Genomic DNA, 22,812 nt, shown 5'->3' with positions numbered 1-22,812 from the left:
GAGTGTTAGCGTCAGTCTCCTTCCCCTGCCCCGGAGAGAATTTGGGGCTGGTGGGGAGACCAAAGGGCCAGCACTCCGTGAAGGGTGGGCCTGGCCCAGCCCAGCGCTGGCTCGGGGGGCTTCCGGGGGAGGGCTGAGCAAAATGACTGCAACGGTATTTTGGGAAGCTCTGCTGTGGAGAACCAGGAGGAACAAACAGCATCACCCTGGTTGGAGGGAAGCGGGGCCAGTGTTTGGACCCCAGGTTTGGACCCCATGTTATTTGGTTCCATCTGTGGGCACAGCCTCTGGGGGGCAGGGTTCAGGCCTGGAAACCTCCACCTGTCCTCTGAGTGCAGAGAGGCTGATGTGGCGGCTCCCTGAGCGAGCAGGCCCAGTGCCCACTTTCAATCATGGCTCCCTCCCTGGTGATAGGACCCTCCTACCCCAAAAGGCAGGCGGCCTTACTTCCATGCATCGCGGGCATTCAGCAAAGGCTCCCTTGCAAAGGCCAGGCCATTCTCAACTGTGGTCTCTCTCCCTGCCAGGATGCCCATGGCCGAGGCCCTCCAGGCGGCTGGTGGGCAGGGTGATGGCGGCGATGGCGAGGAGGCGGAGCCGGAGGGGGTGTTCAAGGCCTCTAAGGACTCCAAGAGAAAGGCCCAGGACTGCCTCCGCCTGGCGCCTCTGTGGCTGACCCTGGTCGTGCTGGCTTCAGGGGGGTTCCTGCTCTGGTATTTCCTAGGTAAAGGCGTGGGCCCGCCCGGGAAAGGCACCCAGGAAGAACTGGGGGTGGTTGTGGGGGACACAGCAGAGCAGACCAGGATTCCAAATCAGCAGTGCCCAGCAACCCATCTTGGGCAAGCACTTCCTCTCTCTGAGTCTCCCTTCTTGTTTTGTGGGGGAAAAGGGAGAAGGAGGGAAAGTGGGGGAAGGGGAGATTGCTGCACTTATTTTCTGAGTCCTGGAACTCAGGCCAAATGCCTCCAGCTGTCACCAGCTAGGGAAGGAGTGCTCGCCCAGCACCCAGTTCTTGTGAATGAACACGCCCAAGAAGTATAAACATTGCCTCCCCTTGCCTGCAGCCCTCCAGGGTTGCCCCTGGGACTCTGAGCCAGCTGGCTCTGCAGGAGAAGGCCCAGTGGTGCCCATGGTTCCTGGCACCAATTAGTGCTTTTGTTCACTTGAGTGCCACTCAGGAGCTTCTCTAGGGTGGGGACCACAGCTCTGCCACCTCTGAGTCCCCAGGGCCAAGCATGAATGGGGATGAAGCGGAGGAGGGCCACAGGGCTCAAGCATCTGGGAGTGGTCCACACACACAGAGGGCTTTCAGACCCCAGCTCCAGCACACGTGGAATCCAACACGCAGTGAAAGGGGGGCCTGCGGGTCCAGAGCAGGTGGCCCAGAGCCTCTCCCAGTGGAGAGGCCTCCCTCTGTGGTCTCGCAGCCCTTGATCAGCCCCTGGAAGCAACTGGCCCACATTCTGGGTCCATTTGTCCACTCTTTCTTTCTTTCTTTTCCTTCTTTCTTTCTTTCTTTCTTTCTTTCTTTCTTTCTTTCTTTCTTTCTTTCTTTCTTTCTTTCTTTCATTCATTCATTCAATAAACACTCCTCAACACCTACTGTCTCTTTCTCTGAATCCGATGGGGACTGTATCTCTCCCTCCGCTCTTGGCAATGGAAAATAATGGATGAACCAAATCAGATCGTGGCTGTGAAAATGCTCCGTGTACCATGTAGAAGACTCGTTCATTCGTTCCTGACCACCTCCTACACACCAGCTCTGTCCCGGGCTCTGAGGATAGTCCTGCCTCGCCATAAAGCGTGGCATGTGCCAGGACAGAGGAAGCCGAGGGCACTGGGGAGCGTGGCAGGGACTAATGGTCAGAGACTTCCCATTAAACACTCGGCAAAAGTTAGTATTCTTACTGGCTGGACCTCATGGTGGAACGGCAGGTCCATGGAAAGGGACGGGGGAGCCACTGTGGAGCAGTCATGGGGAGATGAGCCTAGGCCCAGCTCCAGAGGGGGTCAAGGTCAGGGTAGTAGGAACCAGCCTCCAGGCAGACACTGTTAGGAAGCCCAGGTGGGGCGTGAGTCTTCCTGCCATGACCCAGAGTGGATGGCAATTCCGCTCAGAACCAAACCACTTCGGCAGGGCGTGAGAGCTGTGTGCACTTCACCACCGGCAGGAAGCCAGCACCCCAAATGCACGGGGCTGCTGAGGCCCCCTTAGGCTGCGGGATAATGAGTCCTCAGGGTAAACCACAGAGCACCAGGCTGCAGGGCCAGGAACTCGCCTGTCAACTGTCTGTCTTTGCAGATGAGTCTAGCTTCTCCTGGTTATGCTCCAGCAGTAAACCGCGCACTGCCCCCCAGGGGGGTTGCTCCATGGGGCTGAGGGCCTCGAAGCCTCAGCTGGGGGAGCCAATTCCACCCTGCAGAGGGGTTAGGGTAGAGGAGGCACCTCAGGGGATGTGCGAGCGGTTCCTCCCGCCGGGCCAAGCTGTGCTCCGGGGACTGGGTGCGGGGTGAGGGGACGGAGGAATCAGGGGGTGCACCCTGCTGATCTGGAGAGGCATAAGCCCAAAGTGAGTGAGCGGCAGCCTGGCCCAGAAAGGGACAGGAGAGGGGAGGGCAAGGATTGGCTTCCCCAGGCAGATGGGCCCTGGTCCCTCATGCTGCCCAACTGTGCTCCCCTGGCTTTTTACCCTCTCCTGCTCCCTGGGTGACTGTTTTATGCTTTCTTCTCAAGCCCCTGCACCCCCACCCACTTTGCCACCAGTTCCAATGAGCAAATGGAACCAGTCAGAAAAAAAGCCCCCTAGAAGCCCCCCTCCGCTGCCCCCACCTGCTCTGCCCGCCCGCCCCCCTGTCCCCAGGGTGAACCAGGGCTGCCTGTTCTAAAGCCAGCCCTCCTGCCCACTCCCGTTGGTGGCTGGGCTCCAGCATCGGACTCCAGCTGCTTCTCACCCTCTCTGCTGCGTAGCCGTTGCCGGGCCAGCCCTGTCACCTCTCACCCACACCGCTCGCTCGCCTGGGTCTCTCTCACCTGGATCACTTGCTTCCTGCAGGTTTCCCAGCTTCTGCTCTGGCCTCCTTAGAACCGGCTCTCAACACAAGAGCAAATTAAATCATCTAAATCCTCTGCTTAAAATCCCCATGGCTCCCATCTCACCTGGAGTGAAACCAAAGTCCTCGCCCCTCTCAGCTGTCTCCTCCTGCTTCCCCTCGCCCACTCTGCTGCTCCTCAAACACAGACCACAAGCCCCTGCCCCAGGGCCTTTTCACGTGCGGTCCGATGCCGGGGTGGCTCTGTCTGCAGATGAACGTCCACGTGGCTGACACCACCTCTGTCTCCTCTGGCCTTCACGTGGCCGCCCGCCCCCACCCCTGGCGTCCACTTACACCTCTGACGGGTCATGTAGCACGTTCGCTGCTAGATTACAAGCTCTTTAGGGCAGGGGTTTGTTTTCTGTAGTGTTTTGTCCTTGTTATACTGGGATATTCCAGGTGCCCTGGGCCGGTCCTTGCACATAGTAGCTTCTCCACAAATGTCAGTTGGGAGAATGAATAAGTGAATAGATAGAGCTGAAGGGGTCTTTGCAAAAGAAAAGTCTGATGACCTCATCCTGCTTTTAGCTGTTTCATGACTCCCCTCGCTCACCTGGTAAAGGTTGAAACCCGTCCCTGCTTCCGTCACAGCCCCCGGTTGCCCCTGTCTGGCGGCCCCAGCCCAGCAGGTTGTAGCCGGTGCCTCCGCCTCAGGCCCTTCGCACACGTTACTCCTTCTGCCCGGAAAGGACTTCCCTCCCTTCCTCCCTCCCTTCCTCATGACTACACTCCAGTCCTCCCATCTCAGCAGAAGGGCCACCCTGAGCCGGGCCTGGCTGCTTTGCCATGGCCCCTCAGTAGCACTTCGTGACTCTCCTTGAAGCCTCTTAGCCCCTGACCTACTCTCCACTGTCTGCTCCTCATGGGGAGACCCACCTGTCGTGGTTTCCTAGTGTCCTCCACGTAGCGGGTGCAAGCTGGACAACGTGGTGAGTAGGAGGATGAATAGAGGTTGTAACCTGTGAACTTGACCTGGGCCCGTGGGGTTTCCTGGCCTTTAGGTCGTCCATGTCCTGGACTGATCACTGCATCAGCTGCTGACGGGGAGCCCCTAGGACGTCATCCATCTGTGGGCCTCTCTCCTCCCCGGAACCTTGGGGCCAGCTTGTCACTAAGTAAACTTTGGATGGTGATGATGACAATGGCAAAGATGAAGGATGATGCTGGTGCCTTGGAGGCCCAAAGTGTTGGAGGCCGAGCTAAGGGTCAGGTGGGGGAAAAGACACGGCGGAGGCAGGACCGCTCCCTGCTGCGCCCTGGTTAACCTGCTGGTCTTTTCCCGGGCAGGGTACAAGGCAGAGGGGACCGTCAGCCAGGTGTACTCAGGCAGCCTCCGAGTGCTCAACCGCCACTTCTCCCAGGACCTCGCCCACCGGGAGTCCAGTGCCTTCCGCAGTGAAACCGCCAAAGCCCAAGAGATGGTAGGGAAGGATTTGGAGGGTGGGAGGGAAGGAACGTGGGGGCGAGAAGGGAGGGGGGGGCCTCATCACGTCAAGCTCATTGGTCAGTCGGTCTGGAGAATTCGCTGGGAGCAGGGGTCTGTTCTAGGCATGATGGAAGGGGGCTGATAGCGCGGTGGGAGAGAACATGGACTCTGGCGTCAAATGTACTTGGATTAAATCCTGATTATGCCACTAACAAAGAGCGTGACCTTGGGGAATTGGGGCAGTGTGAGGAAGCTGTCAGGGCCGGCCCACCCACCTCACCCCCACCACCCTGCCTCGGGCAATGGTTCCCTGAATTGGGGGTGGTCTCCTGCTGCCAGCACCTCCTCTGTCTGGGCTCTCTGGTCACAGGACGCAGGTCACAGGGCCACACCTGCCCAACAAGGCAGGGGAGTGCTGAGGAGTTATTCCCAGGAGCAACCCTCAGCCACGGGAAATGAAGCAGGCAGATAAACACCCCAGCGACTCTGGCCCTTGGTGGGGGCAGTTCTGAGGATGCCCCCTGTCTCCCAGAGCTCCCTGCCGACGGTGCCTCAGTGGCCCACAGCCCTGCCCTGCACCTTGTTGGCTGTGCCCCACCACCCACTGGTCTTCCCCAGAATCACTGCCACGTAAACCACTTGCCTCACACCTTTGCCCTGGTCTGCTCCTGGGGGACCCACCCAGGGCTTTCCTTCCTGCTCTGTGAAGTGCAGTGATGGCGGCAGACCGCACGTCGCTATGGGGTTGATAGTCTGCCTCGAGTGCTTCCCGCCATCCAGGCCGCCATCCTTCCTTTCTATTGGCCAGCACTGCAGTTGAACACGTGGGAAGCCCAGCCAGCTGCACTCTGTGGCTGGTGCCTGGGGGTGAGGAGGGGGCTCCGGAGCCACAGGGGCTTCTCAGAGTTGAGTGGCTTTTGACAAGGGGGACAGAGGCCATGGGTGGTCTGATGGAGGCCAGAGCTGATGGGAGGGGGGCAGCGCCTGAGGGTAGGGGGAGGGGAAAAGTGGAATGGGTGAGAGGTTGCCAGGCGTGGCACCACCCACCATGTAACCAAGGGCAGGGCTCTCTACCCTGTCAGGCAGGGCTGCCTGGAGGGGAAAAGGGCATCTCCAGGTTGGAGGGACTTCCGCAGAGGGTCACAATACGGCTATTGTTTCCCTTCCTTTTAGCTCAAGGCCCTCATTGCCAGCACCAGCCTGGGCACTTACTATAACTCCAGCTCCGTCTACTCCTTTGGGTGAGTCTCTGCCCCCCACCCCGGCTAGAACCGTGAACTCAGAGAAGGGAGGGGAGTTGACTGATGCCATGCCCTTGTTTTTAAAAATGGGGAAACTGAGGCATGGAGAGGTGATTTGGCTTTCTGTGTGTGACCTGCCTTCATGCGCTTGGTTGCCTCGTCTCTGGAGTGGGCACAGAGGTGTGATAGGAGTCACCTGCTCAGGGGCCACGCTGTGCTTGCCAAGGGCCCGGCCAGTAGTAGATGAGGCCCCAGTGAGGGTGCGAGCAGGGGGTGGCCCAGCTCTCCCACTCATGTCTGCTTCTGCCACCATCGATGTGGTCTGTGGCATACACCCTGACCTCTTGCACCTCAGTTTCCTCACCTGCAAAACGGGGATGAGGTGAGCACCTGCCTAGAGGTGGTTAGGAGGCTTCCCTGCGAAGGTGGAGAGCAATGCCTGGGAGGTAGTGAGCACTCAGCACTCGTGAGCCATGGTCGGTTTTCTTCCCACAGGAGTGGGGGCTAGGCGGGGAGACGGCAGGCCCTTTCCCCAGCCCCTCTCACTTCTGCCCGCCTTAGGGAGGGACCTCTCACCTGCTTCTTCTGGTTCATCCTCCAAATCCCTGAGCACCACCGGCTGATGCTGAGCCCCGAAGTGGTGCGGGCAGTGCTGGTGGAGGAGCTGCTGTCCACCGCCAACGGCTCGGCCCCTGCTCCCTACAGAGCGGAGTATGAGCCAGACCCCGAGGGCCTGGTGATCCTGGGTCAGTACTGGGGAGGGGGGCACGGGAGGCTGGGACGCTCTCAGGGTGGACCCCCAGGGTCCCAGGAGCCAGGACTGGGGTGGGGGCCGAGAGAGGGTGGGCATTCGGGGCAAACCGCAGGCAGGCTGGCTCTGTTGGTCTCTTCTATTTTTGTTTTCATTTTATTTATTTATTATTTGTTTGTCCATTTCCTTTTAACAGAAGCCAGCATAAAAGACATAGTTGCACTGAATTCCACACTGGGTACGCTCCTTTCGTTTTTCCACTTTCGAGCTGGTGTCTCTCTTGGCTGGGTCCAGTGTCAGAGGACCACGCGGCTTCTCCAGGGGTGCAGGGAGCACTGGTCCACAGTCACCCAGGGGAGGCGTGATATGCCTGGTGGGGGGCCCAGGCAGGGCTGTGGGGGGACAGAAGGAGACACTGTGCATGTGTGAACACGTGTGTGTGCCATGTACACAAGCATGTATGTGTTCCTGTGTGGGGTGTGAGAGTGTGACTCTACTTTTCTGTCATTGAGTTCAGTTTGCCCATAAGCCACGGTTTGCAAGGATAGTTGAAAATAGTCTTGCTAAGTCAAGGGGTGTCAGTCACCTCAGATTTCAAACTTGGTCTCCTGGAGATTCTTCACATTCACGGATACTTCCTCCACCTTTTCTTTCCCTTTCTCAGCCTGCCAGGCTCATCTGCCCTCTGCCCTCTGCCCTCACCCACCCCTGTGCCCTATTGCTAGAGTCACCTGGCTTTTTCCCAAGAGGCTCTGCTGTCTCCCTGCTGAGCCCTGGGAAGCACAGCACCAGCAGGGCCACCTTGCTGCTCAAGGCCAAGGGCGCTCCACGTCGTAGTCTCTGTGACTGGCGACTCCCGGGCTGTGTAGGGTGCGACCTGGGCCACTGTACCCTGTGGTCCTGAGCCCAAGCCCCTAAATTCTCAGGTCCTTCCTATAGTCCTGTAGTTTCTGCCCAGAGCTGAGGACAGGCTGCGGCCTCGCTGCCTGGTCCGTGTGGGAGGCGGAGCTTGAATACCAGTTGCACCTCCGCTGACCTCTCCTCCCATCCGGCCGGTCCAGTGCTTACTTCCTTGGTGGATGGAGGCAAAGGGGTCCAAGCACCACTTTCATATAGTTCAAATGGTGATTCTCACACACAGATATAGAGAGCACAAGGCATTATTTCACTCTGATGAGGGAACCAGTAGGGTAGTGACGCCGGGTCAGAGGAATGCACAGGAAACTGACCTGCTATCACCTATCTTCTGTCATCTGTCATCTGTCTGGCCTGCCTATTGGTCATCTGTCAGCTCTCTGTAATATTACCTGTATGTCATCTGTCTCTCTACCTCTCTATCATCTGTTACTTGCCTATTGTCTATGATCTGCCATCTGCCCATCCTATCTCCCCATCCGTCCATCTGTCCGTCCATACGTCTTACATAGCACCGGTGCACTTGCAGCCCTGGCTTCTGGTCTGGGCTGCCCTTGCCTGTGCCAGGTGGCCACGTGTCCCCAAGTCTCTTTGCCGTTACCCTTATTTGGTTCCATGTGCGGCTGGAGCCCCTGCCCTCTGGGAACACAGCGTCTAACGGGCAGGGACAGAGTCCTTTAAACAGGGCTTTTGAGCACTTCTTCCATGCCAGGCCCCACGCCTGCAGAGGGGACACCAGAGGACCACGCCCTCACCCCTTCCCCCGGAGGAGCTCAGAGCCCCGTGAGGGAGACAGACTGGATCAGACCCTCACCAGGCCGGAAGTGCCAGCCCTAGCCCAGAGGCCCCAGGGCAGTGTGTGGGGGGGATCATTCCACCCTGGGGGCAGGGGCTCCAATCCTGAGCTGAGGAAGGGGTGTGCCTCTGGAAAAAAGAAGGAGCTGCTCCTGGCTGAGGGGTCCTGGAAGCCTTCCTGGACGAGGGTCAGCAGACTCAGGCGTGGGGGATGGGTGGGAATCTGTCAGGTTGAGAGGGGAAAGGGCACTCTGGGTGGAGGGAACGGCAGGAGCAAAGGCTGGGCGGAGCAGGCTTATTTCCGTTTTTCCAGCAACCTAGGTGCCTGGTGTTTCTGGTTGTCAGCCGAGACCAGTGCTTACCTCCCCATTTAATTGGCCTCAAAAAAAAGTAATTATTAAAATAGCAAAAGCAAAGCATCAACTTGGAGCAAGATTTATTTTTATTTATTTATTTTTTTAAAGATTTTATTTATTTATTTTTAGAGGGAAAGGGAGAGAGAGAAAGAGAGGGAGAGAAACATCAATGTGTGATTGCCTCTCGCACCCCCCCTACTGGGGACCTGGGCCACTACCCAGGCATGTGCCCTGACTAGGAATTGAACCAGCAACCCCTAGCTTGGAGCAAGATTTAAAGAATACAAACACCTAGGAGCAGCCAGGACCCTTCCCCTGCTGCTGGCTGAAGCAGGTGTCACAGGCCCTGTCCCTTCCCCTTACAGATGTCTTAAGTCTCTCCCCAGCGAAGGTCAGCTCCCCACTGGAGCCAGGGCGGCCAGGGGTCAGGAACAGGGAGCTGAGCGGCAGGCAGCAGTGTCAGAGCAAAGTGTCATCTGCCGTTCCCTCCTTCGTCCTCGGAGAAGGAGGGGACAGGGAACAGCCCTCTGTTCACTGACAGAACTCGGAGTGGCTAAGTGGCTGGTCACACGGCCAGGGAGAGGCGGTGCTGGGCTATCACGCAGAGTGTGGACTCCTGCACACCAGGCTGCCTCCCACATCTGGGCCTCAGTCCCATGTCCCTTCTGCTTCCTGGCGAAACGCACAGCCTCCCCGCCTCACAGGCTAACGGCGAGGTTTGAATGAGATGCGTGTTCTCCATGGGAGAGACTCGTTTGTCCCCCGATGGCCCCTGATGCCTAAACCGAACACAGAGCAGGTGCCCGATAACTGTGCCGAATGGCTGCCCGGTGTAGCCGGTTCTGCCGTGCAAGCTCCAGCACCGCACACAAAGCTCACGGACGACAACACGTCAGCGAGGAGGAGGCGGAGCCTGTGGGTGGGGGCACGCATGTGGTGTCTGTGTGTCCGGGAGGTGGGAAGTGACCATGGGCTGCCTCAAGTAGGACCAGCTGAACGGTGACTAGTCACAGGGCTTTCACTCCAGCTTCACCTCCTCCCTCTCCCCCACACCCACCAAGGAACAGCGCGCCATATATTGAGCACCTACCGTGTGCAAGGGATTGTGCTGAGCACTCCCATGTGCATCACGCCAAGGCTTTGTGACACTCCTGCAGGGATGCCGTTACTGTCCTCATTCAGAAAGCCAAGGCCCAGAAGGGAGTGGGTGGAGATAGGTGAACCCAGGTCTGTCTGTCCTAGGTGCGTAAAGGCGGGAACAGCAACAGAAATGTTCCACGGGCATGAATGAGATGGGGAGGGCACAGCCTTTGGATCCACTCCAGCACACACCAGACACTGGCCCAGTGCCATCGGTTTCGCCCTCCCTGTTCCATTACTGCCAGCTAGGGCTCACTCCTCTGCCTAGGACGCCCCCAACCCCACTGGAACACACTGCCTTCTCCCCACCGGACACGAGCCCCTCACCCCGTTCCCCAAATGGCACAGCCACCTAGCGGGTCTCCAGCCTCCTCAGCACCATCCCCAGCAGCCAGTTGGCCCACAGCTGACTCTGCCCCTGCCTGCGTGGCCTCCAGAGCTTTGCTCGCACTGTGACGCCCCCAGGACTTCCCAGGCTGCAGCCCTCACGTCCTAAGCTATTGCAACTGGGTTTTGTGTCTGTCCCTGCTGTTCTTGGCTCCCCCAGCAGCGACTGGACCTTTCTCTCCCAGCACGCGCCCAGCATGGAGAGCTCAGTGAGTGCAAAGTGAATGAACGAATGGACCAACGAATGAGTGCATGCAGGAGGAGACTGGAGGTGAAAGCCCAGGGGGACAGAAAGAGGGGACCTGGCACTTCCGGGCTGACCCCCATCCAGCTGCTCTTCCCACTCCACCCCTGCCCCGGTGACGACCTGCCGGGGCTGGCTCCCCAGGTCTCTCCTCCCGGCTAGTAGAGGTCACGGAGCCTGTTCCTCTCCCTGCTCCAGGCTGCTACCGCTACAGCTATGTGGGCCGAGGCCAGATCCTCCAGCTGAAGGGGCCTGACTACCTGGTCTCCAGCTGCCTGTGGCACCTGCAGGGCCCTGAGGATCTCATGCTCAAACTCCGGCTTGAGTGGACGCTGGCCGACTGCCGGGACCGGCTGGCCATGTACGACGTGGCGGGGCCCCTGGAAAGGAGGCTCATCACCTCGTGAGTCCCTGGGAAGTTTGGGGGTGGGGTGGGGGGAGGTGGGGGGTTTGGGAAGGAAGTGGTGGTGTGGGGTCAAAGGTCACACTGAGCCTTCTGAGACCAGGGGCTGAGTGACCTCGCGTTCACTATCTGGGAGACAGTGAGGCTAGCCCAGAGGGAGAGGGGGAGGGGAAGCTGGAAATGGCTGTGGACTGTGGGCAGTCCCCTCCCCCGTCCATTTTCCCCATGTGTAACAAAACAGTTGTACTAGATGGCCCCCAAGGTCAGCTCTGGGAGGCCACACGGCTCATCAGGAGAATGCTTCAGAGTCTGGCAGCCCCGACCTCCAACTCCCACTTGTAGCTTCCCAGCTCTGTGCCCTGAGGCAGGTCACTTTGCCTCCCTGAGCCTCAGTTTCCTCACCTGTAAAATGGGTGCACATCAGGCTTACCTTGCAGGGTGATTGTGAGGATTTAAATGAGCCCATCCGGGCCAGGGTGCTCACCCTCAGTAATGCTCTCCAGCTGGGGCAAAGTCACAGAGGGCACTGAGTGCCAGCAGCAATTTAAACTTTAATACTTGGGAAGTGGGCGCTGCCTGTGCGTTCTCGAGCAGAGGAGTAGGGCTTTGGGACACAGGATGTGCTGCGGAGCGCAGAAGTGACCAGGTCAGAGGGCAGGTGGAGGTGGGGCGGGGAGACCATAAAAGGGCTGGAAATGGCTTCAGTCACCAAGAGCCTGGTCACCTCCCCATAGGGTAGCAGGTGGGGGAAGACACAGAGGGCCCCAGGCTGCTGCTTTCTCCGTCCTGCCTGGGCTGGGCCAGCTTCCAGGTAGGGGTGGGGGTGGGGCCTGCTGCTCAGATCAAAAGCCATCCTTGAGGGGGGCTGTGAAGCTTCTTCCCGGCTCCCTCTGCCAGGCCTCTGAGGCTCCAGGCTCCAGGTGGAACTGACGACACGCTGGCACTCACCCCGGCCGCCCTGCCACACCGTGACCTTAATCTAGGTGTGCGTGGGCTGGGTTCCTGGAGGGCTCTGGGAAATACAGAGAAGCCAGATGATATCTGGTGTGCAGGAGGGTAGAGACACTGAGGAACTTCCCCCGGGGCTTCTCTGAGTGTCCCCCCACCCCCTGCTGTCTGTGGGGCCCAGCTGCTGGGCTCAGCTCTGTCCCCAATCACTGAGGCACCCGGGCAGGCGACACCCTGCACCTCAGACCCAAGGAGAGGGTCTAAAATGACAAGTTTGGGGGTGTCTTCCAACCTGCACCCAGAGCTTGAGAGGGAACTCAGGGGTGACAGGAAGACAGAGCAGACCCTCACTCATTTTTAACCTCCTGGCTTGTTTTCGTGTGTTCACACCCTGGGAGACCAGAGACATTGTAGCTACAACCAGGCTCGGCTGCTAAGTAAATAGAGGAAAATAAGAGGAACCCCCAACATTAAAAGTGGCAGACCCCATTAAATGTGGCCTCCAGGTTGCTCTTAACCCTACTGCCTCATCTCCCACTTTCTGGGGGAGAGGAGCAGGTGAAGATGAGGAGGGCGTGGCGTGTGGGAGGGTGAGGGGCACCCAGCAGTGAGAAAAAACCAGGGGGTGAAAGCTGGAGGAATGAGGAACTGGGGGACCTCTGGGACCTCCCTCCCTGGCAAGGCCGAGGCCCCAGGCTAGAGCCCCTTCCCAGGACCCCCCTGGGGAGCTGCCTTGGGATTACTCACGCTGCTGGGGCGTTCGAGGCTGTGCTTGGATCTCTCACCCGCGCCTGTGGACATGCCCTGCTGCCCCCACAGGCACCCATCCCTGCCGGTCAAGTCCATGGCCAGCACACGGGAGGCAGGCAGTACCTTGCGGCTAGATGGTGGCATGGCCACTCTGGGGGTCTAGCTGGGAATTGGTCGACACATTAGTGATGGCTCGGAGGATTCTGTCGGAGACGAAGGGTCGTTTGACGGAGGTTGGTAAGAGGTGGGGGGAGCTGGGAGCACCCCTGCCTGAGATGGCAAACCATGGGGCGGCTATGGGAGGGGACGCCAGGCGCTGCCACAGACAGGGCCCAGCGCACCTCTCTCTCTGCTGTGGACCTGCATTGGGGCCTTGGCCTGGTCCAGAGCCTCAGTGTCCCTGCAGAGAAACCAAGCAGTTGACTTGGATGGTCTCCTAAACAGGCTTGGCGGGGCCGACATTCCAGACAGCGGGGAGTCTAGACTTCTAAGACGCCATTATTTATTCTGTGCATCCTGGGCATGAAGCTCTGGGTGGGATCCTAGGGTGCCCCGGGGCCACCAGACTGTGCCCCTGCTTCCTCTCTGCCCCAGCCCAGAGCAAGACTGGGGTTAGGGTGCAGCCAGCTAGAAAGTGGGGTCCCCACAGGTGCCTGTCTGCCCTTCCTTCAGGCATAGGCCAGATACTCAGAGGTCATGGGGACCCTGAGGGGCAGAATAGACTCTGGGGGGCTGGAGCCAGCTGGTGTCATCAAATATAAGCTCTCGACAGGCACGTGGTCTCCCGGCCTTTCTCAGCTCAGGTGCTGGCCTGATCCTTACAGAGGGCCCCGTCCGTTCCCTGGGCCAGGGAGGGTCAGCACGTTGGGTGAACACATGACAGACGGGCTGCACACCCAGACGTACAGATTCCCAGCTGACCCTCCTCGGCTCCTCCCAGATGCCTTCCGGCTGGCCCTCCCCACCTCTCTCTGTCCCCCCAGGGTCTACGGCTGCAGCCGCCAGGAGCCCGTGGTGGAGGTCCTGGCATCGGGCGCCGTCATGGCGGTGGTCTGGAAGAAGGGCCTACACAGCTACTACGACCCCTTCGTGCTCTCAGTGCAGCCTGTGGCCTTCCAGGGTGAGGACTCGGGGCCCTGGGGACGGGGGGCATGGGGGGCAGAATCTGAGGGCACACCCCCAGACGTGCCCTTCGCCTTCTTGGCTCCAGTTGGTGTGGGATGAGGGAGAGGGAAGGTTCTGGAAGAGCCACTGCTCTCTACCCTGCTTCCCCCACACGCCCCAGCCCCGCTCTCCCTTCCTCTGCTCAGTCCACTTCCCTCCCCTTCTCCCCCACGCTCCTTGGGCACTGGCTACCTCCAAATCTCCCTATTTCTCTCTCCTGCCTTGCGATTTTCTTTCTGAGTTTATCGTCTGGCCTCCCTCCTCTCCTCACCCCCTTGCCTTCCCTATTCCCTTTGCACCCACCCTGAGGGCCTGAGATTCACCTCCAGGCAAGCGTCTCACACCCACAGTGTCCCCAGAAATCTCCGGGGAGCTGGAGAAGGCTCTCCCCAGGCTGCCTACGGCCCCTCCCCACCCACCACTCTCCCATTCCAGACCCCCCTCTACTGCCCACTCTCTCAGGAGAAGCACACACACCCTTCCCACCTGCTGGCTGTCCTGGGCCATGCCTCTGGGCAGGCAGAGCAACCCAGCAGCTCCCAGAGCCCTGGGTGGGGAGGGCTGTAAACATGAGACCACACACAGTGGCTGCCTCCCCCTCCTGCCCCCCCCACTCAGTTTCCTCTCCCTCTCCTAGTGTTGACCCCCTAGGCCTCCTGGAGGTGACCCTGTTGGGGTGCTGGCTGCCTTTTGGGGGCCCCTGGGATTAAGGAGGAGCCAGAGCTGGCTCAGTTCTCATGGGAGAGTCTGACACAGTTTAGGGGGAAGGGAACGAGGGTCTCTAGGGACCTTGGCTCCAAGGAGAGGGAGCAGGACAGTAGGGGACATGTCAGCTCCTGAACCCTCACCCTCTTGCTGTGGGACTTCAGCTAAATCACCCCTCTTTCCTCTGAATCTCATCTTTGCAAAGGACCCTGATTTTTCCTCCCAAAGGCCTGTGACTGAGGCTCCCACAACCATGAAACCGCTGAGTAACTGGTCTGTGACACACAGCGCGTCACTGGTTCACACTTACTGAGCCCACACCACACACGGGGCCGTCTGCATGTTTTATGTCCATCTCATTCTCCAAACTGCCCTCTGAGCTATGTACTGTGGCTGTCCCCATTTTACAGAGGAGGCACCTGAGGCCCAAGATCACACAGTCACGCTCGAACACTAGGCTTAATGTTTGGGGGCAGAGGGGTGGTGGGGTACAGCTGCCCCCCACCTGCTGGGAGGGGCAGTGGGATGTAGCCGAGGGACCCCATGTGACCACTGTTCTCTGAACCAGACTGCGAGGTGAACCTGACCCTGGAGGGCCAGCTGGAGACACAGGGTGTCCTCAGCACACCGTACTTCCCCAGCTACTACTCACCCAGCACCCACTGCTCCTGGCACCTCAAGGTGAGCCGTGCACCCCACCTACCCCTGCCCCTGCTGTCAGCCCAGAGCACTCCAAGGCTCTCCAGGGCCCTGGCTGGGTAGGTCCACCATCCTGCTTCTGATGCAGCACCCACAGGCTGAGCCTGGGTCCAGATCCCTCTGGGAGCGGGGATGGAGGGGTCGCCAAGGTCTGCTTCTGTTGGGCACAACAGTGCCTAGAAGGTAGGCTCGCCAGACCAGCCATAGCCCACAGGCCACCTGGTGACCAGCTCCTTTGTCACAGGTGCCCTCCCTAGACTATGGCTTGGCCCTCTGGTTTGATGCCTATGCACTGAGGAGGCAAAAATACGACCTGCCGTGTACCCAGGGCCAGTGGATGATCCAGAACCGGAGGTACCACCCCTGTGACCCCTGCCTCTCCCCGCAGGTGCCCCCTTGGGAGCCCAAGTCCTGGACCTCAGAGGAGCAGCCCAGGAAGACCGTAGAGGCGGGGCTGCTCAGGCCTGTGGCCCCACCCTGTGACCCAGTCCCCTTCGCACCCCTGCCCTGGCCCCAGCTCCACTCCTGCTTCCCAAGGGTCTCAGACACATGTTTGTCATTGGACAGCTCGGATGTGGACCCCAGTTAGAGGGAAATGGTTTCCTTTGCTTGGGTGCTATCACCCCACTGGCTGGTACCCAAACCCTTAAATGAAGTGATGCGGGAGCCACAGGACCCAGCAGCACTAGAGCGCCCTTCCCTGAACCACCCAAGTGCAACTGGAAGCCCTCTTCCCTTAGCACGCTCCTTGCTCTTGGCTAGAATCAGGGGCTTCCCGGCTGGAAGGCTGCATGGCCAAGTCCAATGCTTTTGCTAACCTGACCGCTTCCACAGGGATGCTCGGTAACCAAGGTCACCCTATGTCACCCACATCCCCTGCAGGGCACCCACCCTGCTACCTGTCCTGCCCTTGGCTCCCCTGGTGACAAAGTTTCTGGAGAAGAAGTGAGCCCCTTGGAGAGGTGGGCAGGACACAGTGGGGCCAGGTCACTCGAGGGGCCATCCTTGGGTCAGCCGTGGTGGCGGTTTGGTCAGTGGGATGAGACTGGTCCATGCCCGTTGGGGTGGGCCACCTGGGGCTGCTGGTGGTCTGACAGTTGCGAAGGAGTCGGGTGGGCAGGGAGGTGGGGCAACAGGAGAGGAGGAGAAGAGGAGACGTTTAAGGGAGAGGATATTTGCGTTGGAGGGCTGCACGTCCGAGTGCTGTGTGGGGACTCCGACAGAGAGGGAGGATGACAAAGGTTCAGTGCAGGGGACAATGCTGGAGGCAGGGCTGGGAGGGGAGGGGTCGCATGGAGGGGGAACGGGAGGAGGCCCTGCCAGGCTCTATTGTTGCGGGGGCAGACAGAGGCTTGGGACAGAAGAAGCATCTCAAAGTAGCCTTGTAGAGCCAGGGGACCCCTCCCCACCCAGGGTTTAAGAACCCTGAACAGAAGAAGGTTCTACAGCCAATAGCAGGTTGGCCCTCTGCCCCCCTTCCAATGCTGGGGTTCGGCGGGGCGGGGGAAGAGGCTGGAATTCTAATGCAAAGTCTGACTTCTGGGCGTCACAAATTTTGAGTATCCCACATTCCAATAAACTACAGTTGGAAGGTTCCAGAACTCTGGAACACTTGAATTCTGGGGTTGGTGTCCACATTCACCAACACTTACTCTTTGCTATAGGTTGACCCTGTTCGAAAGCATCAGCCAGACGGGGAGATGGGCTGACATGCTCTCTGACTCTCACCGTCCTTTCCAGGGCTTTTGAAATTTGTCAGGGACAGTGATGAAAGGACAAAGAAGAAATGCAGATGGTGTGACTGCAGACCCATGCTGTTCTGGGGGTGGCAGATGGTGTGAGTTCAGGCCCATGCTGCTGGGGGTGACCCTGGACATTGTGACTGGCACTGCGCTGTTCAGGGAGCAGAAGGCATCTTGTCCCACTGTTCCCAGCATGTGGGCGGCATCTCTGGGCATGAATGCCTTGGCCCTTCATGGAGTTCCCTTGGGGATCCCTTTCCCCTTGCCTGAGGCCTGGCCAGACTGAGGAGAGCTGGGCTTGCTGCTCGGGTTCAGGAGCTCACAGAGACCCTGACTGTGGCCCATGATTCACAGCCCTTTGAATGATGATCATGGGTTTTCCTGCCACACTCTCCACCCCACAGCTGCATCTGATCTCAGAGAGGGGCTAGGAAAGAGCAAGAGGGGCCCTGGGTCTGACACTCCTGTCCCCCCACCCCCTGCCACCCCTCATGGCCATTCCGTGAGCCAGGAGCCCAGCCCCGACCCCAGGCCCTCAGCTGCACTGAGCCTGGTGCCAGGCACAGGCATTCAGTTCATTGGCCCAATGGTCTGTGCCGTCCAGGGAAACATCATTCCGTTTCTCCGAGAAGGGACTCGAGGCTCAAGGGACTTAGGCGGTGCCCAGATAGGTCTAGAGTCAGGGCCTCTCCCATGCCCACCTCCATGAACAGCAGGACATTCGATAGCCTACACCGTGCTCCCAACGGAGAGCCTTCCTCCTCCCGATGCAGCCTGGAGGGGTTGGCAAGGGGATGGGCCCCGGGGGCTGGCGACTCAGGAGCTACCCGTGGGTTTTAAATGTGGACCCCGGATGGAGACAGCCTTCATCAAAAGGAATGCTCCCCTGATGGTGGAATCTCAGGCACAGTGACAGATTTCAGCAGGGCTGGAGTGGGGCTCCCCCTACCCCAGTGTCCAAAAGAAGCACTGAGCTATGGAAAGTGTGAGCAAAACTGGCCAACCCTCACCCGTTGTGTCGGTGGGGAAACTGAGGCCCAGACAGGACTAAGGACTTGGCCTCTTGCCCTTATTTTTTTTTGCCTTGAAGGGGCAGGGAGGGACTTTGGGGTGTAGCCAGGTAGTGGGCGGGGTGGGGACTGGGAGGCCCCTTCCTTCTCTTCCCACACCCTTCCCCTCCTCATGGAGGCCACCTGGTTTCCACAAGGAACTCTGGGGATGCCCCCTCCCTCGTTGGTAAAACAAGGGAGTTAGGCCGGCCAAGGGCCCCAACTTTGTATTTTTATTTTTTTAATTTGTAGTTATTGATTTGAGAGAGAAAGAGAGAGGGAGAGAGAGAGAAATATCGATTTGTTCTTCCAAAAATGTGTGCATTCGTTCATTGGCTGATTCTTGCACGTGCCGTGACCAGGGATGGAACTCACATCCTTGGTGTATTGGGACGACGCTCTAACCAACTGAGCTACCCGGCCAGGGCCCCGACCTGTTGTTATTTACCCATCAGATAAATGCACCCAGTGCTGTGCTTTTCAGTTCCTTAGTGAAATGTCATTGTGGAAAGAGCTTATGTGTGGAAACCAGACAGAACAGGGTTCAAATCCCGGCTCCTCTGCTTCCTACTCAGCCAGGACTCACCTCTCCCAGCTAACTCATCTGGAAAGTGGGCATGAAACAGATCCCCACCCAGGAAAAACTAAATGAGATAATGGATCTTGCAAGTCACTGGCTCCTGCAAGCCTGGGAAAAGTTCCAGAAGGCACCAACCACGAATTCATAACTGGTTGCTGACCCTGTGCCGGGCGGGCCCCAAGCTAAGGGGGTTGGTGCCTTTTCCTTTATCCTCTGCAGCCCGGTGAGGAAGCAGGTCCTGGTACTGCCTTCCTGGACCGCTGAGGAACCTGAGGCACAGAGAGGCCACGTCACTTCCACAAAGGCACCCAGCTTGTCAGGGGAGAAACCAGAGTTGAGCACAGTGGTCTCATCCAGCCCCCTCGTGGGGGGTGTGCACACGCGTGCCCGTGCACCTATTATTTCCTTTAGTCTGTGCCTGCACGTGTGAACACGCCAGTGCCCGCGCTCATGCAGACTCTCCCTGCAGAGCCTCTGTGCAGCCGTGCCAGCTGCTCGCCCTCCCGGCCCAGGTGCTCCCAACCCACCCACTGGTTGGCGTCCCGATGAGAGGACTGACAGTTTCTGTGGCTGTCGTCATTGCAAAAGCAGCCTGCAAAGTCCCATCTCTGTCTTCTCAGACCTTCATCAAGGGTCCTGGGTCCCCCCTCAGAGACTCCCGTCCCCTGCCCACAGGCTTCTGCCCGTGAGTGAGTGCGGAAGGGAAGGCAGAGGCGTACCTCCAACCTGTGTGTGCCGGACAGGCTGCTTCCTCTAGTTGAGATCTTCTTTGATAATGATCATCCTATGTAGATGCCGGGAAATTCTGTGAGTGAGCATTTGTTGGAAAATCTGCTTGTGTGGGTGGCAAAGATGTGAGACGTCTGGGGAAGGGTGTAGATTTCCAGGCACGGGGTTTGTAGGCAGGGGGAGCCACAGTCCTTGGACCCAGAGTGACCACTGATGAGGAACAACAGGGAGTGGGTCGAGGAGAGGGTGCCTTGCTCCTCAGGTGCCAGCAGAGTGAGCAGGAAAGCCTGGCCTGGCCTCCCGTCACTGTCTGGGCATCGCTGGGCACATTGCCTCACTCTGCTGAGCCCTTTCTGCCTCCCCTACCCACCTCCCTGCTTTCTACCCAGCTTCTCCTGGTGCCCACCTCACTCTAGCTGAGGCCTGATGCCCTTAGAGTGGCCCGGAGGCAGGGGAGGGACTGGCCTCCAGAGATCCAGCCACCAGCTGCTTGGTTTCGCAGAACCCAGTCTGGCTGGGCGTCACCTCAGCAAGGCTTCCCCCTTTCCGGGAACCTGCCTCTCGCCAGCTTCCTCTCCTGTGATGTCACTGTGCTCGTGATCTGTCCAACCTTTTCTACCTCTCTCCTACTGATGGGCACAGGCGGGCTCCTCAGGCCTGCTGGAGCGCCTGCTGGAGCCCCCGCTGGCCTGGCCTGGCCCCTCTGCTCTGCTGAGTGCCTGGGTGCCAGCACAGCCTGCAGCCACCCAGGCCCGCCGGACCCTGCCTAGTGTCAGAACCCGTGCTGGGCGCTGGCAGGGAGGGAGGCAGCGCTCCCGCAGCTGCCCTAGATGAACTCAGCCTGACCACGTCAGCAGCTGGCTTTCAAAGAAGTCATCTTCTCATGTATTCCTTAAAACCTCCTACAAGGGAGATAATATCACCCCCGTTTTACAGATGTGACAGCTGAAGCTTGCTGAGGTTGAGCCACGTGCCCAGGGCCACACAGCTGCCTCATGGGGCAAAGCTGGGCCTGGAACTCAGCTCTGCAGCTCCAGGTCCAGGGCTCTGGCCACCATGTGAGACGCTGCTGACCTCCTTTCTTTACTGCTTGCATCCTCTGATGCTCCTTCCCATTTAACTGGTTCCAAGGAAAGGGATGCATCCATCCATCTTCCTTCTTTCTTCCATTACCCTTCCATCTATCTACCCACTCATCCATGTACCCACGCTTCCTTTCTTCTACCTGCTCCCTCACTCATATAGCCACCCATTCATTCATCCACCCATCCACCATCCATCCACCCATGCTTTCTTCCTTTATTCACCCGCCCTTCCCCCTCCATCCATCTATCCATCCACCCACCCACCCATCCTTCATCCACCCACCCATCCACTCTTTCTTGAATTCCTCCCTCAGTGGACTTGTTGATGGGCAAGACAGTTGACAGGGTCCCTGCTTACCACCCGAGACAAGAAGGAAAAAGCCCCCAATGCAGAGAGGTGAGAAAGCAAGGCAGACCACAGCGCAAACCTGTGCCTTCAGAGCTTTGTGGCTGAGATGAGCCTTCCCCCAGAAGGCTCTGCAGCAGGAACTGGGGGCGCATAGTTCCATGAGGCAGGCTGCTTGGAAGTAGCGGGACAGGTCGGGACCCGGTGAGCAGGGCCACATGTGCACCGCCTAATTCAGGTGGCCTCAAAACACCAGCCAGTGTTTCTGGGCTTATTTTTCACGAGAAACAAGAATCTAGATTATGATGTGAAATTAGGTAGCAACTAAATTCGGAGAAAAAATTAACACTGCATAGACTAAATAGAATTCATCTTTACGTTGAGACCCTGGCCTGAGTAACCAGATCGCAGGCTCTGCTCTGCATTCTTGTCGGGCTACCTTCTGACGGAGAGACTTGCCCCAGGAATTCTGAGGCCCTGCCCTTGCCCCAGGCCTCGCGGGTGAGAACGCAGTTCTGCCCGGGCTGGGCCGGGTCGGGGGTACCAGGTTGAGCCGGTAGCTGGTTCTGGAATTCACTCTCGGACTCCAGGTGACAACACGTCCCATCTGCAGGCGCTAGTACCTTGGTGTCCCTGGTCAAGGCTTGGAGTGAGCATGCAGCCTTCGAATTCTTCTAGATTGGAACGTTTCCACTCCCCTCCAATCGGGCTCTGGCTCCTTCCCGTCGTACCTTCTCCAGGGACTGTGGGGACGCAGAGCCCCATGACCTTGAACCTTAAGGTGTTTAGCAGTGCACTTGATTTCTCCTCCCCCCCCTCCAGTATTTCCCAGGCTCCTCTGTTGGCTCATCAGGGCAGTTCTCTGGGGATAACAGTCCCTGATAACATTCGTTTATCCACTTTAAATAAACAAAGACAAAATCCCTTTCTTTCCTTAAAGACCAGAAGGGCCAGGCTTGCTCGGGGGGGCCCCCTAGTGGCGCCTTCTCCCAGGCTGGCCGTCCCTGGGCTGTGGGAATCCTAGCAGCCGTTCTCAACAGTTTCCACCTCAGGACCCCTTGACACTTTCTAAAAATTTTGTGTACCCCAAAAGAAGTTTTTATACAAGTTACATAATCTATATTTACAGTATTATAAGTTAAAACAGAAAAGTTTTAAATATTTATCAACTCCTTTAAAATAACAACAAACCCATTACGTTTTAACATATTTTTTTAAATTGTATTTTCCAAAACCAATAACATTTGGTGAGAAAAATAACATCACTTTACACTTCGGCAACTTCCTTTAATAACTGGATTACTAGACCACAACTGGATCCGCACCTTAGCTTCTGCATTTAATCAGTTTGGAAAAGTCACTGTATTCCTGTGAGAGAGAGTCAAAAAGGCAAGTGATTGCTGAGCTTTACTGTGAAAATAATTTTTACTTTGGACCCGAGGGGCCCCTGAGTCCACTTTGAGAGCGATTCGTTGGTGAGCAGGCAAGAGTATGGTCCCCGAGGCCAGCCGGTGTAGGGAGGTTACGCCTTGGGCCAGGTCTGCGGGGGCACGTGGGGGTGTGCGGGCTCAGGCCCTGAAGCCCACGTTGCAATGAGAGTCGGGGCCACCTCCCCCCAACTCCTGGGTCCTGAGGAGGCTGGGTTCTGGCCTTGGGAACAAGTCCCCCCTCCCAGGGAGGAGGTGCTTCAAGAACCTGGAAATGCCTGTGTAGCTGCAGGAGGGAGGAGCGGGCTGAGGTCCAGCTGCGCCCAGCCCCCGCCCCAGGCTTTGAGACGTTAAGTAGCACCCCCCCCCCAGCTCATCCTCAGTGTTCATTGGTTCACTCACTGATTAACACGCTTAAGTGCTGAGCAAGCACGTTCTAGAAGTTCTGAGGAAGTACCTGGCCCCCCCCCCCCACCCGGGGAATCGGGTGACCTGCTGGGGTGGGGGAGGGGCGTGTTCCCAGCATGCCATGGGCCATTCACACCTTCTCTCTTGACTTCCTCCGACCTTCTCGACCTACTTGGCTGCAGCCTTTTTACCTCTCTTTGGATCTTTGCGCAGGTATTCTGGGTGTGTTTTCCTGCTCTGTGGAGGGCATACCTAAGAACATCCCATCTGTCCCGGGAGGGGGTTCCGCCTGGGAAGGCAGGGAACCCCACGCGGCTCCCTGGGAAGGGTCCCGCTGCTCTGGGCATGTGGTTTCACCTGCTCCATGAAAGTGCACCCACATGCTGTGTGAGGCAGGTCCACCCAGATCCATGCGGGATCAGCTCGCTG

At 58.3% G+C, this 22,812-nt stretch overlaps 1 protein-coding gene across 5 annotated transcripts in view; it reads left to right on the top strand.

Annotated features, from left to right (window-relative positions):
• Positions 1-22,812, top strand: part of TMPRSS6 (transmembrane serine protease 6) — a 36,534-nt gene that overhangs the window by 4,985 nt on the left and 8,737 nt on the right. For 2 of the 5 annotated variants that reach the window (XM_045186901.3, XM_045186899.2), the window contains exons 2-11: positions 528-724; positions 4,381-4,514; positions 5,693-5,760; positions 6,322-6,506; positions 6,708-6,749; positions 10,547-10,751; positions 13,433-13,569; positions 14,887-14,999; positions 15,406-15,555; positions 15,900-15,979. In XM_045186901.3, the coding sequence (XP_045042836.2) occupies positions 529-724; positions 4,381-4,514; positions 5,693-5,760; positions 6,322-6,506; positions 6,708-6,749; positions 10,547-10,751; positions 13,433-13,569; positions 14,887-14,999; positions 15,406-15,555; positions 15,900-15,979 (1,310 nt within the window). In that variant the 5' untranslated portion in view covers position 528. Of the gene's footprint in view, positions 1-527; positions 725-4,380; positions 4,515-5,692; positions 5,761-6,321; positions 6,507-6,707; positions 6,750-10,546; positions 10,752-13,432; positions 13,570-14,886; positions 15,000-15,261; positions 15,372-15,405; positions 15,556-15,899; positions 15,980-22,812 lie in introns of those variants that run through there. The other 3 variants (XM_024579214.3, XM_053919526.1, XM_045186900.2) reach the window with 3 other exon arrangements.

The sequence above is a fragment of the Desmodus rotundus genome, chromosome 3 (genome assembly GCF_022682495.2).
Source record: "Desmodus rotundus isolate HL8 chromosome 3, HLdesRot8A.1, whole genome shotgun sequence".
Lineage (NCBI taxonomy): Eukaryota > Metazoa > Chordata > Mammalia > Chiroptera > Phyllostomidae > Desmodus > Desmodus rotundus.
This window is presented reverse-complemented; position numbering and strand designations above follow the sequence as displayed.